The sequence below is a fragment of the Macrobrachium nipponense genome, chromosome 19, assembly GCF_015104395.2.
Source record: "Macrobrachium nipponense isolate FS-2020 chromosome 19, ASM1510439v2, whole genome shotgun sequence".
Classification (NCBI taxonomy): domain Eukaryota; kingdom Metazoa; phylum Arthropoda; class Malacostraca; order Decapoda; family Palaemonidae; genus Macrobrachium; species Macrobrachium nipponense.
In genome coordinates this window covers 36,301,619-36,317,725 of record NC_061088.1, presented here as the reverse complement: position 1 = coordinate 36,317,725, position 16,107 = coordinate 36,301,619, and the positions used below count along the sequence as shown (strand labels likewise).

Genomic DNA, 16,107 nt, shown 5'->3' with positions numbered 1-16,107 from the left:
TTGAAGCTCCCGCCCTTCGTCTGGGAGATTCCTGAAGATTGTTGTCATTTTGTGGCGCATTTTAATGAGTTTTTCAGATGCTGCTGAGTGGGAGGAGCATCCTCCTCCTCTTCCTCCTCGTCATTTCCCTCCTCTTCTACCTCCTCCTCCTCCTCGTCCTCTTTTTGGCTATACCCTCCTTCCTCACTTTAATTCATTCTCCGACTTTTTTTATATTGTGTTCTTCGTGCGACACGTCTTGTACAAACTGCCAAGCTGTTTTTGTCTGTTTTATTTACTTGAGCTGTCTCCAGAGGGCCTTTTGCTCTGTTCTTGTGTGTATAGCTACGCAGAGTTACACAGTTCTTCACACATTCACATCTTGTTTGGCAGTTATTGAAGAGAATAGGTGGGCTATTTAGCATGGGCAAAGAGTGGCAAATATTTGACAAATAATACAACCTCCTGTTTGTCAGGGATGAGTTTGTTATAAGCTGTTATTTTAAAAATAATAATTAATAATGTTGCGCTTCTCATCCGTCGCGGGCAATGACACGTTTTTGTCAAGGATTCGTTTGAATTTTTTTATAATTAGTTGTTTATCTTTGTATGGATCATTTGTCAGATAATCTTCACTGGTGAGAATCAAAATATCTTGCTCTGATGAGGGTTTGATTTTAGGTTTTATCGTGTAAAACGGCAGCAGAAACAACATCACTGTTTGAAAGTGACGTTCAAATGCCTGTTGGCGGAACAGGTGTTACAAATTGGCAGGTGTTGAACTGAAGTGGGTTTGGTCTGGATGGCTCTTGTCAGGAGATGTCCTGGAAGACATTCTCAGGCGGATCTAGAGTCTTGTTTTGTTGTTTGCCTTCCTGGTCATAATGAGAGCGAGGTCAAGACTCGAGCCCCGCATGAGGCAGAGCAGATCGGGACTTGACCTTCTTATAAGACCCTTTGTGTGTCTGTTGATCTAAGCAGTGAATTAGATACCAGGTAGTTCGTAGACTGCGGTGGGTTGCAGCCAGGTGGACACCAAAATAACTTGTGTAATAAACGTTAGCAATGTCTCTGCGAATTGTATTAATGGCAGTAATTGTCTGGTATCACGTTTAGGTTGCACCCTGCAGTTTACCATCTAAACTTTTAGGAGAGAGAGAGAGAGAGAGAGAGAGAGAGAGAGAGAGAGAGAGAGAGTAGTGTGTTGAGTTGTATATTATTACATAGTGTTTGGTTGGGTCCTTTATAGAAGCTTACGATTGTGTGACTCACAGCATGTGATTAACTCTCTCTCTCTCTCTCTCTCTCTCTCTCTCTCTCTCTCTCTCAGTTTATGTGGTAATGTTCATGCTCGTGTCAGAGCGTGGGATGAGTCGGGAGACAAGTGATTTATCGAAACATTGTGTCATTGTCACTTGAGAAACCTTGTCGTCTTGACCTCCGCCAACAAGGTTATGTTTTTTTTTTTTATAGAAGTATTAAGCTAATGTCCAGTGGATTAGGTTTTGGAAGAGGTAGGAATGTACCTGATTGGGAGGAGGAGCTTTCGGGGATTGGAGTGTTCAGACTTGGCGGAGATTTGCAGTCTCCGAGCTCTCTTGGGTCTGTGTTGTCGTTATCACCATCCTTATTGGTGTTGGGTGCATCAACAACACCATAATTTTATGTATTACTTCTAAATCATTTTTCACCGCTATAGGTTTCCTGTAAAAGGAAATGCTCGTAAACCGTGGCCTGTTTTTACCAGAGAAAGTTCAGTCGACAGTCAAGTGGTATTTGAGTCGCCTTGTCTTTTATCTTCGACTCGTGTCTTATGAGATCTGGCTCATTACTTGGTCAGATCCCCTGTGCTCATTTTGCCCGTTCATTTTCTTGTAGTTTATCTTCCGGTGTCACAATACATTGAGGCATCGATGGATCCCTTCGTAGTCTTAGATATGTCTATTGTAAAGATGCATTTACACGAACCTAATTGTAGACGAGCATTATGTCTGCCACCCAAACACGTATATAACACATACACACACACACTATTTGCGTGTGCGCGCGCGTGTGCTGTGCTTGTATGTGTATAAAGATTATATAAATTTGTGTGTTATATGCGTGTGTAAATAAAGTCAGACAAAATACCTGCCTGCAAATAAGTTCGTGTATGTGTATGTATATATATATATAATATATATATATATATATATATATATATATATATATAATATTTATATGTATAATGTATGTATGATGTATGTATGTATATACACACGTAGATCGATAGAGATAAATTTAATGGTAATTACGGGAAGAGAGAGAGAGAGAGAGAGAGAGAGAGGAGAGAGCGTGTGTGTGTATACATTTGTTAGCAGTCGTGTGTTCGGGAGGCAGGGATATGTTGCGTAGGGAATAAGTAGGGGGCGAATCCTTCCCCCGCCGGGAGGGTAGGCAAGGAGGAGCAGGTCGGTGGAGTAGGAGTGCGAGAGAGGAGAGCTGGCGTTTTGATCGACCAGAGAGAGAGAGAGAGACGAGAGAGAGAGAGAAACCTATAGTAAAGAGGAGGGGGAGCTATTTGCTTCAATCTGTCAGAATGAACGTTTTTGAACGTGTAAGTGAGAATACGGGCTGTTTAATAGTACTGTTATTATTTTGTTGGTCTTAATCAAGTTAGGTTTTGTAAAAAGGTGACGGTGAGCTTTATAGATAAAAAATCATCTGCATTACATGGGTTATCATCTTTTATTATTATTATTATTATTATTATTATTATTATTATTATTATTATTATTATTATGTTAAAGAGAATGGCAGAATTAAGCGAGTTGATTTTATATACTGTTTTTTTTTCTATTTTTCTTACAATCCGCTTCTCTGGCTCAGCGTATTGTAAGGAAATTAGAAAAAAAAAAAATTTATAAAATCAACGCTCTTAATTCTGCCATTCTCTTTTAAAATGATTTGTCTAAAATAGGGTCCGGGTTTACCAAAATATATTATTATTATTATTATTATTATTATTATTATTATTATTATTATTATTATTATTATTAATTATTATGAAAGACGACCGGTGAATCCTGCCTTCAGTATGTGTATCCTGGTAAAGACTCTCTCCTTCATTTAGAAATAAACTCTTCACTCACCGAGCCCTGACCTTGGATGCACCCTGATTGGAGGCCCAAGTATTGACTTGCCGAGGTCGTCCTTTGCAGACACACACACAAACAAACGCACGCATCTAGAGTAGCTGTACATACGCGCTTCCATACATACCCGTACCAGTGAGGAATACCCACACCTTGTGGACTTGGTTATCGAGCGAACTTATCGTCATACATTAGTTACTGCCAAGTGTTTCTCTCTCTCTCTCTCTCTCTCTCTCTCTCTCTCTCTCTCTCGCTCTCTCTCTCCTCTCTCTCTTCTCTCTCTCTCTCTCAAAATTAGGATAGGGGTTGGCGAGTCATTTCGTTCCTATCCCGTATTTCGAAGGTTGGGCCTTTTGGGTTGTTTGGGGGCGGGGAGAGGGGCGAGGGAGGGGGGGGGGGGGGGGCGAAGGGACTGAGATGAGCATGTGGGCTCCCGATTTTCTCGTCTGGCATTATCACCTCGGTTGTCTGTCTGTGTGTCGCCTACTTATGTATACAGACGCTGTTTTGACAGACGGGGGAAGATAATGTTGGTTTAAAAATTTAAACCTTCAATTAATGTACGTGCTTTATAAGTTACATTTATGACTATTTATTCACATATTTAAGGGAGCAGTGTCAAAATAGAGACAGACTGTGGTCGCTCCGCTGATTGTATCTTCCTCTATTGGAACCAAAAGCGATGACGATACAGTATTTGATTACAGTTTATGAAGCATATTAGGAGTTATGGTTATGGTGGGAGTTTGTTTGTATGTGTCAATTGGGTGGACGACAAGGCTTACTTTTATTTTAACTATGCTCTTGGTGACGTCTGTGTGTGTGTTTGTGTGCGCATGTGTGTGGATGACATCACCACAATGAAGAGAGATAGAATTAATCCAGTGTTGAAGCCGTGATGTTGTGAGCCTGCAAGTGTGTATGTATGTTGGTACACGGTTTTTGAATGGTATTGCGTTACATGTTTTCTGCTCATGGTATGGCCCGTGGGTGGCAGGAGATGAGGCCACGCCAAAGGTGGCATCGGGAGGAGGAGGAGGCGGCGGCTTCATTCACTCGGTTTTACTCCATTCGGCGAACGAGACAGAAACCTTGGATAAACACCCAGTGAGAGTTGAGGTGCCTGCAGAGGAGAAATGAAATGGGAATACTAATTCAGGATTGAATTATAAATTGGAGACAATTTTTTTATCAACACACACACACACACATTATATATATATATACTTATATAGATATATATATATATATATATATATATATATATATATATATATATATATATATATATATATATGGAATGCATTTGTTTAAGTTATAATTTTTTTTTATTTGCATAGTCTCGGCTTGGTTTATTTTTCTTCTTATTTTCTCTGCCATTTGTTTGTGTTAAAATTTCAGATTTTAATTTTGTAATTGTATGGTCATTCAGTGTCCTATTTCATGTTTGTATCCCCGAAAACTCGTGTTTGGGTTTATTGGAAATGACTTGCAATTTTTCTGTGCGTATAAATGAACTCGGCTTGTGAAATGTCTTCAGTGTGTAGTTAAGAATAAAGAGACTGAACTGTTTAATTCCATTGCAGTGGAATGGAAATCCTGAATTGTACCCAAAAGAATGTAATAAAATCTTTATGACATATTATGTTTGTTGTAAAGATCATATGGAGTATTGGCTCTCATTCTTGAGGAAACCTCGGAAGCTTGAAATTTTTTTTTTTTTTTTTTTTTTTTTTTTTAACCTCTTAAGTGAAGATAAAAACACGTGAGAAACGCATCAGAGTTGCATAGGTATATGTGCATTATATTCATATCTTGAATAAAATGTTAAAGAAAAAAAAAGATTGAGCATCTCTTACCATATGAACGGCAGCTCGATCTGGTTTTGATATATTTATTTAATTTTTAATAAATTCTTTGAAAATTGTCTGCACTGTTTGCCAGTATTTTATTTGTCTTTTGGTGTAAGAAATTAAAGATATGAGTAATAAATGGACAACAGCAGGTTTAAAAAAAAATTGCTCCGACAACAGTGCCCCAGATTTTTCATGAATCAACAAGAAATTCTGTGTTATTGCAATTCGCTAAGTTTGTGGTGTTATTTATTTTATGTATTTCAGAAAGAAAAAGAAAACGCTCGCTATCCGATTGAAAGAAACTGAATGACACTCGCAATTAATTTAGTACAATTAAGAGAACACTGAATCTCGTGTTTCCGTCGGACTGAAAGGAGGAAACATGGGCTGGCACAAAGCATCGTGCTTGTGCTGACCCTCTGCTTGTGGCGCATGGGTGTGTGTGGGTCGACCATGGGCGTCTTCTGGCCTTGAAGACGTATTCCCCACCCACACCATCCCTATAAGGTCCACTCCTCGTTCCTCTAACTGGGATTCCTGAAGCCTCCCCATTCACATTCGCGACCATTTTTCAAGATCCCTCTTATTCTCTTCGCCAAGTTGAAAGTATTGCCTCAGTGAATTTCGGAAACTCGACATTCCAAATGACCAACTAGCGAACATGATGTTATCTAAAGAAACTTTACGGTAACCTGTCCCCGTCATTATCCTTCCCAATACGTACCGGCATACCGAGGGAGCTCAGTGAAAGAACCCCCTCCCCCCCACCGCAATCAATCGGGCCCCAATTCGGAATACCCCCAGCAGTAGTGAAAGGTTCGCCCCAGATTGACCTCCCTACCCTTCGTCATGAGTACCAGCAACTTATCCGTCGCGGGGACATCCCCCGTCAGCAGCACCAGCAGCGTCTGCGGCAGCGTCGCGGGGAGCGTCAGTGCCGGCAGCGGCAGTGCCGGCGCCGTGAGTGGTAGCGGCAGCAGCAGCGGCGGCGGCGGGGGCGGGAGCGGAGGCCCCGGTGCCCTTGCTAAGCTCTCGGGGCTGCACGAGTGGCTGAGTCTGGAGAACAGAAGAGTGAAGCAGTGGTGGTCGACCCGCTCCGGCACCGACCTGCACCGGATCTATATGAACCAGATGCAGGACACTGACGGTAAGAGCGCCCCTCCAACATCGTCGTTTCTCTGCACAGTGCCACCTAGATAGATAGATGCTTAGTGTGTCAGGCTGAGTGTGTTTTTGTAGGTGATACTTTTGTCAATTTGAAGAGAGTCAGGTATGCCCTTAGACTATATGCAAAAGACAATTTGTTGATGGAGATGATGGGATACAGATTAAAGAACCAGATGCAAGATGCTGATAGTAAAAGAGGTCCTCGTGAAGTTAGAAGGATAACTTTCAGATGAAAGACACTTATAGCGAGATAGTTCATTTTTACACAATGAAAGAAGATATGTGAAGTAGGATATCAGTTTGACGTAATTGTAGATTATTATGAGCAGTCTGCGATGTGATAGGTTATGTATGAATTAATGCTAGAAGTATTTTCAAGTTCTTGAGCTAATGTAAAAGCGGGATATTTATTTAAGATGTAAATGAGTGATTAAAGGAACTCTTAGGCTTGAGTTTATTTTTTATATAGAGCATTGAGTCGAGAATTAAGATAATATAAAGGACCCATTTATCATATACTTGGCATGTTTGTTTTCATGAAATTATGAAGATATTGTAAAGCTATTGGTTTTGAAGGTTGTGAAGCACAGATTGCGTTGTAGATGGAGTAGGAAGTGAGTTCATTCGACTTAATATAAAGTGCAGACAAATATTTATGCAACAATAAATCCAGATTGAATAGCATGTTAAGGACAGTTTTAACGAAATTGATAAAATAATAATTTCAGTATTGTTTTCCAGCAACTGAACAAAAGAAGTGGGTAGTTTTTGTTTTCAAAAGTCTGGTTATTGGTGAAATCTGTTGGCATCGGTCTAAAGGAAGACGCCGATGGTCCATAAGAGGTTTTATATAGCAATAGTAAAATATAGGTAACGGGGCAGCGATTTATGCGTTAAATGGGAGACTGACGTAAAAGAGTTTTCTGTAAGTTGTAAGATATTTCGAAGAGTTTGGTGTGAACGCGGAGCAGTAAGTTATTTGATTAAAAAAATAGAAAAAGAAAAAAAAAGTGTTGCAAGTGTGCGCGCGTGTGTTTGTCGCGAAATAGCTGCGGATAGTTACATGTCCACTCACTCTCTCTCTCTCTCTCTCTCTCTCTCTCTCTCTCTCTCTCTCTCTCTCTCTCTCTCTCTGTTAGGACCCTTTACCGTCAGCTGACCACCAGGAACTATGTCACTGCTTAGGTCAACATAGACGAGAGATATTGTCCATTAACCTGTAGTTAATTAATCGGAGAGAAGGAAAAGGCTCTTCAGTATCGTTCTAACCAGTTTAAGAATATTTTATGTGAACAATTGCAGTGTATTCAATTTGAGCTTCTCCAGTAGGGATAGAAGAGATCATTCTCGTCAACAGTAAGCCGCTCTTCCCAAGAGGAGATGGCTCCGGGAAAAATGGCGATAATCATACCACATTCATCCTTCAAGTAGCTGGACTAAAAATGAATCCTACATACTGATGATTTCGAGGCTTGCCTTCTGTTACACCTTTCAGACCTTCTTACAGCTCTGAATGACCTCATAGGTCCCAGTGCTTGGCTTTTGGCCTAAATTCTATATTCAATTCAAGGAGCTGCTTCTTGTACGTTCAGTGAAGGGTCGTCAGGAGAATGTGAGACACTTAGACGCTGTTGTTTACCATTGTGCAACGAACTTATGATAATGAAATGAACAGTGGTGTCATGATAGTAATAATGATGATAATGATGATGATGACATCAAGAAGTTGATAAAAAGTCGCACGTAATACCAAGAGGCTATTGCACACTTTGTGGCATGACTAAAGCGCCGTCCGTTCTGACGTTAGGTTCGAAATCGTAAACCCCGTCTGTCTCTTGGCGGGAGTTTCGTCATTTCCTCTCCACTGGTTACTTACTCTGCATATTCAGTACTCATTGCCCCATTGTCGTTCTGGCATTGTCTGTGGTGCGACGTATCCTGCTGTGTGCTGTGTACGGAGTGTTTGTGTCAGTAAACTTAAGTTTGTGACGTTAGTGTGTTAATGTTTGTTTCACCAACAATGAGGAGTACTGAGATTATGAACGAAGAACTTTCACATCGAAGCCTGTGTAAAGGTAAGATCAATCAGCCAGTGAACGTTGTTTGTTTGGATTAGGAAGTACTTCAGAATTTTACTCAGTAACAGACGAATGAAGTATTTGATGAGAATTTGGAGCTATGTTCGAGGTCTCTGGAGGCACGAAATGAGCTGCTGGTAAGATCATTTTCTGGTATGAATAAAAGTCTTCGAGTCACTGGAGAAAGTGACCGAAGGGGCTGCAACGCTCACATAAAAAAAAAAAAAAAAAAAAAAAGAAACGAAAATATAGAACAGAGGATATGGTTCTAGAAAGTGACCTTTCCATTTGTGAGATAGGTTTTAAGGATGTTTGAAGATTATAAGTGAAAATAAACCCTGAAGAGAAGATAGACATTATATATGTTATTTTTCTTGAATACCCCAGTAGGTAGACATAAAGTCCCCGGATTTAGAGCGTCGCTGACTTGAACCATACACACACACACATATCATATATAGCTTTCTTTCCTTAAAGAGCAAGACCTTTTCAGAAAGATTTTTTCTGGATGAGGTTGCTAGCCTCAAGCCCTTGTCGACCGAGCAACTAACCACCAGGTGCATGTACAAAATTCATTCTATGTCAATAGAAGCACGGCGAATTTCTCAGGAACCGGGTATAAGTCTTTTGTGTGTGTGTGTTTGAGCTTGTGCGCGTAGATGATTATTATGATTCTTTGGAGATTGCAAACCCTTTCTGTAATTATCGAGCACGGTCTTGCGAGGAATTGCCTTTGAAAGGCGGCAGAAGACCAGATTCTTGTCCACCGAAGACAGTACTCAAGAAGAAAATAAGAGTGCACACTGCACAGTTAGCAGAAGGAGAATGACCAGAGTGCTATCGACATGTAGAGGAAGGCGGAAATAATGACGGTGTTCTCCTTTGATGCTTAAAAAAATTGGGCATCTTTGTGAACTATGTATTATATATATATATATATATACACAATACATAGTTCACAAATATGCTAAAAAAATTGAGCATATTTGTGAACTATGTATTATATAATATATATATATATATATATATATATATATATATATATATATATATATAAATGTATGTATAATATATACACTATATAATATATGCGTAAATACACACACACACACACACATATGCACATCATAATCTACCATACGTACCCCGCCCCCTTTTAGGGCGAAGATGCCAGATGTCACAGTATTTTACATTTCTAAGCAAGTGTTCACTAATGAAGTTGGTAGCGCCAGGCCCCTTCGTGCCACCCCCGTACCCATCTGCAACCGGTGGACTGGTGCACCGCAGGCCGTCGGCGTTTCATAGATATAACAATGCCATATTCAGCTATGGCGCTCACTCGGACAGATAACACTATAACACTTTGTCTAATATATATGTATATATACACATATAAAAGCAAATACACTGGAAAATGACCGGCAGGAGGTCAGTACCAATTGCTTGCTCGTGTTTTGTGCCCGAGATGCGTGAATAAACACGAGAAAGCACTTGGTACTGACCTTCTGCCCGTCGTTGTCTTGTGGTATTCGCTTATATAATGAAGTCACGCGTATCTACTGTGATTTTTTATGCATATATATATATATATATATATATATATATATATATATATATATATATATATATATATATATATATATATATATATACACACACACACACACTTATATACATACATAAAGGCATATGATTAAATCTTTCATTCACATTGAAATTCGTCGTCCAAACTTGACTTCAGTGCCCATGAAAAGTGGGCCAACTGTCCATTCATTCATTAGCCCTGTCTTCCATAAGAACTGCAGCTCTCTTCCCACACTTCAGGGCGCAGCCTGCGACGTTTCTCGCTTCGTCTGTTGTGTGACACCTTTCCTGGCTCTCATCCCGCAGGCGTCCGTCATATTTATACTCCCAAATACCAACATGCCTCAACCACTTTCCTTCTAAAACTTTGCATACTGACATTCATTTCGTCATCTTCCTGGTTCACGTGACCTTCGTGACTTTAATTCTGCTCACATTTATTCTCCTCTTGCTACTTGCTAACTCTTGCTTATACTAGTATCTGCAGTATCTCTTCACCATCTCTGGTCAGTACTGTATGATCTGAGCAAGGCGTTATAACATAATCCATTCACGGTTTTTCTTCTTATACCACGACTTTAGTCCTTCATTATCGCCTTTTTTTTTTTTTCTCTCTCCAGTCTCGCTTCTACTTCAAACCAGTCACACTTGGCTTCCGTTATTACAAAAACATTTTTTTCGTAAGGGATTAGTGGCTTCAGTGCGCCTCATGTGGTGCACTGTAGGCATTACTTATGGTTCTTTGCAGCCTTCCCTCGGCCTCCAGCTGCAACCCCCTTTCATTCCTTTTACTTTACCTCCATTCATATTTTCTTTCTTCCATCTTACTTTCCACCATCCTAACAAATGATTCAAAGTGCAACTGCCAGGAATTCCACCTGTTACCCCTTTCAAACCTTCTTGCTGTCAGTTTCCGTTTCAGCGCTGAATGACCTCATAGGCCCTAGCACTTGGCCTTTGGCCTTGATTCTGTTTTGATTTACGAAAAAACTCGATCGCTCTCCAGAACGTAACACACACACACACACACACACACACACACACACATATATATATATATATATTATATACTATATATATATATATATATATCTATATATATATATATATATATATATATATATATATATATATATATATATATATATATATATATATATATATTATATATATATATATTATATAATATATATATTATAATTATGTAGATAGACAGATGGATAGACAGATATACCATACCGGACAAAACTCTCCTCGTCATCGTCTTTTGCATAGTGAATACCACCCATTTCCTGTCACCTCCACCCACTTGGCGGGCGTAAGAGCCTATTCAGTAGCGCCGCGGCTTTTTAGTCCTTCGCACATTGTGTTTTTGGGACTGCGGCCAGGTCTCTGGCGTCCTTGGATGGACGCTCAAGTCCCCTAAAGCCCCGTGTGAAAAAAAAAAAACAGTCTCAACCTTATTGTAATCAAGCTTTGCGCGTTCTTTTTTCAACCAAATAATGACTTGAAGTGAAAGTGACCGTATTCCTTAGAAAAGGAAAAATCTGCAATTTGTAAGAAAAAACCAAGAGATTTGCCCAATGTTTGCCAGTGCTGTTTTTTTTTAAGTTCTCTTTAAAAATTTTGAAATTTAGTGAGATCAATCAGCAATTTTGAGTGCTATGTTGCTTCAAGAAAACCTCAGTCACTTACCTGATATCTGAAGATGTATACTATTTGTAATTTAGTTAGGTTTCGTGTTTTATAAGCGAGTGTTGTAAAGTATTCTGTACCATTTTGCAAAGTGATTGAAAAGCGTATTTGGAGTGGATCTGTGTTACTAAAATAGCAACAATTATCAAGATGACAGTTGTGAAAAGTGGACCTATGCCTTTTGATTATTTATTGAGACGATTATAATGGCATTTTATTCTCTGCATACTTACTCATTCATGATTACTTTAATAGACAAAAGTACCAAAGAGATCTGCCACTAACTTGGCAAAATTGCTTATAACCTCTCTCTCTCTCTCTCTCTCTCTCTCTCTCTCTCTCTCTCTCTCTCTCTCTCTCTCTCTCTCGTCAACCGTCTCCCATTAAACGGCCGATAAGTCATGAAATGTATTGGCTACGAGTCCCGGATGTAGGATACAGGGATGAAGGATCGTTGTGAACTGCTTATTTATTTGAATTACTTGTCTAACACAGATAAGGGCTCAAGTTTTTTTATCCTGTTTAAGAATACAGCTCTGACGTAATCTGGTATTTGTATGGGTATAAGGCTGTTTGCCAGACAGGGGGTGCCCGCAGCCTAGTTTCCAATATCAAGCAGACAAACACTTTTGGCTTTTGAATTATTGGCCCTTTGAACTAGCAGGGTAATTTCAAAAACACCGCTAGCTCCTGCATTTCTGTAATGAATAAAGCAATTATATATATTTATATTTATATATATACATTTTCCAGTATTTCAGGGGGTAGGCTCAAGTGCCCCCTCTTGCCCCTACGTGTGGGCACCCATGTTGCCAGACGTATTCTATAAACCTCCTGATGTAACCCTTCCCGTAGGGGAGTTAGTGCCATCATTGCATCTCACGCGGTGCACTGTAAGCTATACTCAAGGTTCTTAACAGCTTCCCTTCCGCCCCTTCTTCCATCCGACTTTCCACCTTCTCCTAACAATTGTTTCATAATGGAACTGCGTTGAGGTTTTCCTCCTGTAACACCTCTAAAACCACCTTTTCTCTCAATTTTCCCGTCAGCGATGAATGACCTCATAGGTCCCAGCGCTTGGCCGCTGGCCTAAATCTTATATTCTGATGTAATACTGTGTGTAACCCGCTCCTTAACGCGTCTTTTGTTTTACGAGAAATAGTGCTTTTGAGAAATCCGGGGCCGGGTTTAACTAAAACAGGGCTGACCCTATGAACTCAAACCACCTTTCTCTTCAGCTTAGCTTGGATGCTATTTAAACCGGAATATCTCCCCTTGCATTGAGATCCTTTGGGTGGGGGGAGTCACCGTCGATTTTTTTACAGTCGAGGGTCCTTCGTGCTTCTTTGAAATGTCATCTTTTGTTGTGTCTTCCCTTTATATTTGGATAAACGCTTGAGTTTTTTTGTTTTTTTTCAAGTCATCCCACCTGTTTCATAATTGTATCTTTGGCCTTCCTTTTTATTTTTCTGTAAAGGAAAACTATTGTGCCGGTTTTGTCCGTCCGTCCTTCCGCCTTCAGATCTAAAAACTTACTAAGGGTAGAAGACTGCAAATTGGTATTTTGACCCTCCACCTTCCAAACATCAAACGTTCTAAATTGCAACCCCCCAGCCTCAATAGTTTTTATTTCATGTACGGTTAAAAAGAGCCTTCGATCATGCATCTGGCAGCGCTTTCCGGAGGCATGGGACGCACCCTCACTCTACGGCATCGGGTGAGCAACTGGAGAGCTGCCGGTCATTGTTGATTTTTTTACAGCATTATACATCGTACAAAACCTCGATTGCGCCGAAGAAATTTTGGCGCATTTTTTACTTGTTTGAGTTCTTGTCTCTTTAAGCATTGTGGTCGGTCATATGGTGCAAAGATCTTTCATAAGTTTTTAGGAAAGACAAGCAAATTACTTGCTAACTAAATTACACAAGGTAGTTGTCATTTTGTACTTCCCTGTGGGCACCACCTGTCAACCCCATCCAAAGTGATAAGATAATAATCAGATTTCTAAGATTACATACTTAGGTCATTCCTGAAACTGAAAGTGTATTGTGTTTGTTTTTTCGTGTTTCTTCTGCCTCCATTTGTTCCTCTCTTTTTGTTTTCCTTTCCGTTTTTGCGGTCATATTATGCCTTTCTTTATTTTTTTTCGATCGTTTTCCAGTCCTTCCGTTGGCTGTTGCTCATTGTTGTCTTTCGCCGTCCCTCCGTCCCATGTCGGCTGCCGTGATTGGCAGGTAGTTGTTGCCGGAGGAGCAGCAACATTGCATGGCAGAAGTCATGCATGCACCTGGCAATACAAAAGCCGCTCCCCTTTCCTTTGATTACTGCTTATGCAGAGATCTTTCCACCGCCACCACCCTCCCCTTCCCTCCCTCCCTCCTCACGCCGATAGGTGGCGTTCTGAAACGTCCTCAAGTGTGTTCTGAGCATGCGCTGATGATTGGCAGTTTCGACAGTTTATTTATTACTATGAGTTTTCGAGAGAAGCCATGGACGACTCGTAGCGTTTCTTGTCGTCAGATTGGCCCGATGCTTGAGGCTAGTCGCTTCTGTATCCTCTTTAGTAAGGGTGGAGTTTCAGCATCAATTTCCCGTGATTATATACATTTATGTGCTGTCTCTTATTTGTCTCTCAGGTAACATTGCACTCAAGGTTCATGTTTCCTCTGGAAGTGTTGCCATAAATTGTATCGGATTGCTTGTGTAATATTGGAAGATTATGCTTTCATGTGCTTATTGCAGTTGAGGTGTGTGTGTGTGTGTGTGTGTTGTCATGATTGTTTGATGACACAGACAATTTCTTACGATTATGATGTGATACATAAGTCTGGCATGAACTCTGTCATCGTTGTGGGAGGCAGGAACAGGGGAAAAAAAGGCTGGGAGGGGAGGGGAGAGGAGGGTCTCTCATTATTTATTCAGCTGCTAGTCCGCAATAATTATATATCCTTCTAGCAGCAAGATCGTCATCTTTCATTTGAAACTTCATCATCCACTTATCTTGCTGTCCAACCACTCAAACTCCAACTCTTTTCACTGCCTGAAGCGCTGAACGGCCGTCAGTGGCCCAGCGCTTGACTCGACTGCCTCCATTTCATCAAGTGAACTCGAACCTTCTTTTGAAATAAAACTCATTTCCCTGTCATTAGCAAGTATGAAATCCTTTATGTTGGTAATAAGCTGTTTGCAGTAGCAAAGAGATGATCGCTGCAGTAGTACATCATTAATTATTTTTAAGAGTAAATGAGTAATTAGGCTGGTTCAGGAGCAAATGAATTATTCCGTTCTGTAGCAGGTCCACTGTTATTTCAGTTGCAGTTTCCTTCAGTAGCAATTGCAAGTGGTCGGGACACCAGTCAGTCATTGTGGAAAGGTCCTAATGAACGTTAAACGGCCGTAAACGGGACTGGTTGCCTGCTTGCTTGCTTGCTTGTTGCTCTTCGACGTGACTCGAATAGACATTCCATCATCCACGCCTTACGAATGAAGGCAACGTGACCTGTAAGTGCGAGTGTCTGTCACGCCTTGGAGACTTGGCAGAAGTTCCAAAACATCACAACAGAAATTGCGTCAGGGTCGCAACAGAGAACGTTGCACGGTATGACAGACTTAACAAATGACGAGACGTTCTAAAGAAAACAGAACAAGAAACAAAAGAAAAATATCCAGAATCAGTAATGACGCCGATGAAGTGCGAGCGGAACGGAAGCGCCCTGAACGTCGGTGTTGACGACCGAAGTGATCATCACGAGCAACTGTCCGTATCATTATCATCACCGTCGTTATCAGCGCCACCATCATCATCATCGTCATGTGCATCATCCGCTCTGATCGAGGAAAAGTGAAAAAGGGAAAAGGGGAGATTCTCTCTTGAGAGGGAAGGTGATTGTGCTTGTGCCTCGGTCCATGAAATAGCTGCTTGTCCTCTGCAGCCTCCAGGTGCATCGTCGGCTCCTCCTCCTCCTCCTCCTCCTCCTCCATCCGTCTGTTTTGCTTCCTCCTGTTAGGTCACTCCCTAGGTTACATGCTACTCTCTTCAGTCTTTATGTAATTATCTTCGCACGTCCCCCTCCAGTGCATAAAGAAAATTGTGGCTTTTGAATTAAACTCCTCCTCCTCCACCACCACCACACCCTATAGTACTCCTCCTACTGCAACGTTTTCCTACTATCCGTTCTACATCCTTTAATGCATGTGGGAAACAGTCGTCTATAGAGTAAACTGTCCTCATCCCCCTCCCATCCTACATCCTTTCTTCCCTCAGACCTTCCCACATCCTCCACCTTCGATGCATATAGGAAATAGTTACTGGTGGTTGGAGAAGATGGCCCTTCCTGACTGCCGTTGCATCCTACATCCAGTGTCGAAGTTCATCGCACCTTGGAGATACGAGTATGGTAGGATGTGGGTTGGAGGACGCTTGGTTCAGGAGGGAGAACTGGACACGCACACTATATATATATATATATATATATATATATATATATATATATATATATATATATGTATATATAAAATATAAAAGACCCATTAAAACACTGGTTTAAAGCCAAGGACCTTAGCTTGAAAACCAGTGTTTTAATGGGCCTTTTATACTTGAGACGTATTCTGTTT

The 16,107-nt window shown here is 40.7% G+C and overlaps 1 protein-coding gene across 1 annotated transcript in view; it reads left to right on the top strand.

Moving 5' to 3' along the window:
• The window catches only part of LOC135216243 (SLIT-ROBO Rho GTPase-activating protein 1-like), a 179,001-nt gene that overhangs the window by 57,552 nt on the left and 105,342 nt on the right, over positions 1 to 16,107 (top strand). The window contains 1 exon segment of the mRNA XM_064251407.1: positions 5,234 to 6,116. Within this exon segment, the coding sequence (XP_064107477.1) occupies positions 5,819 to 6,116 (298 nt within the window). The 5' untranslated portion in view covers positions 5,234 to 5,818.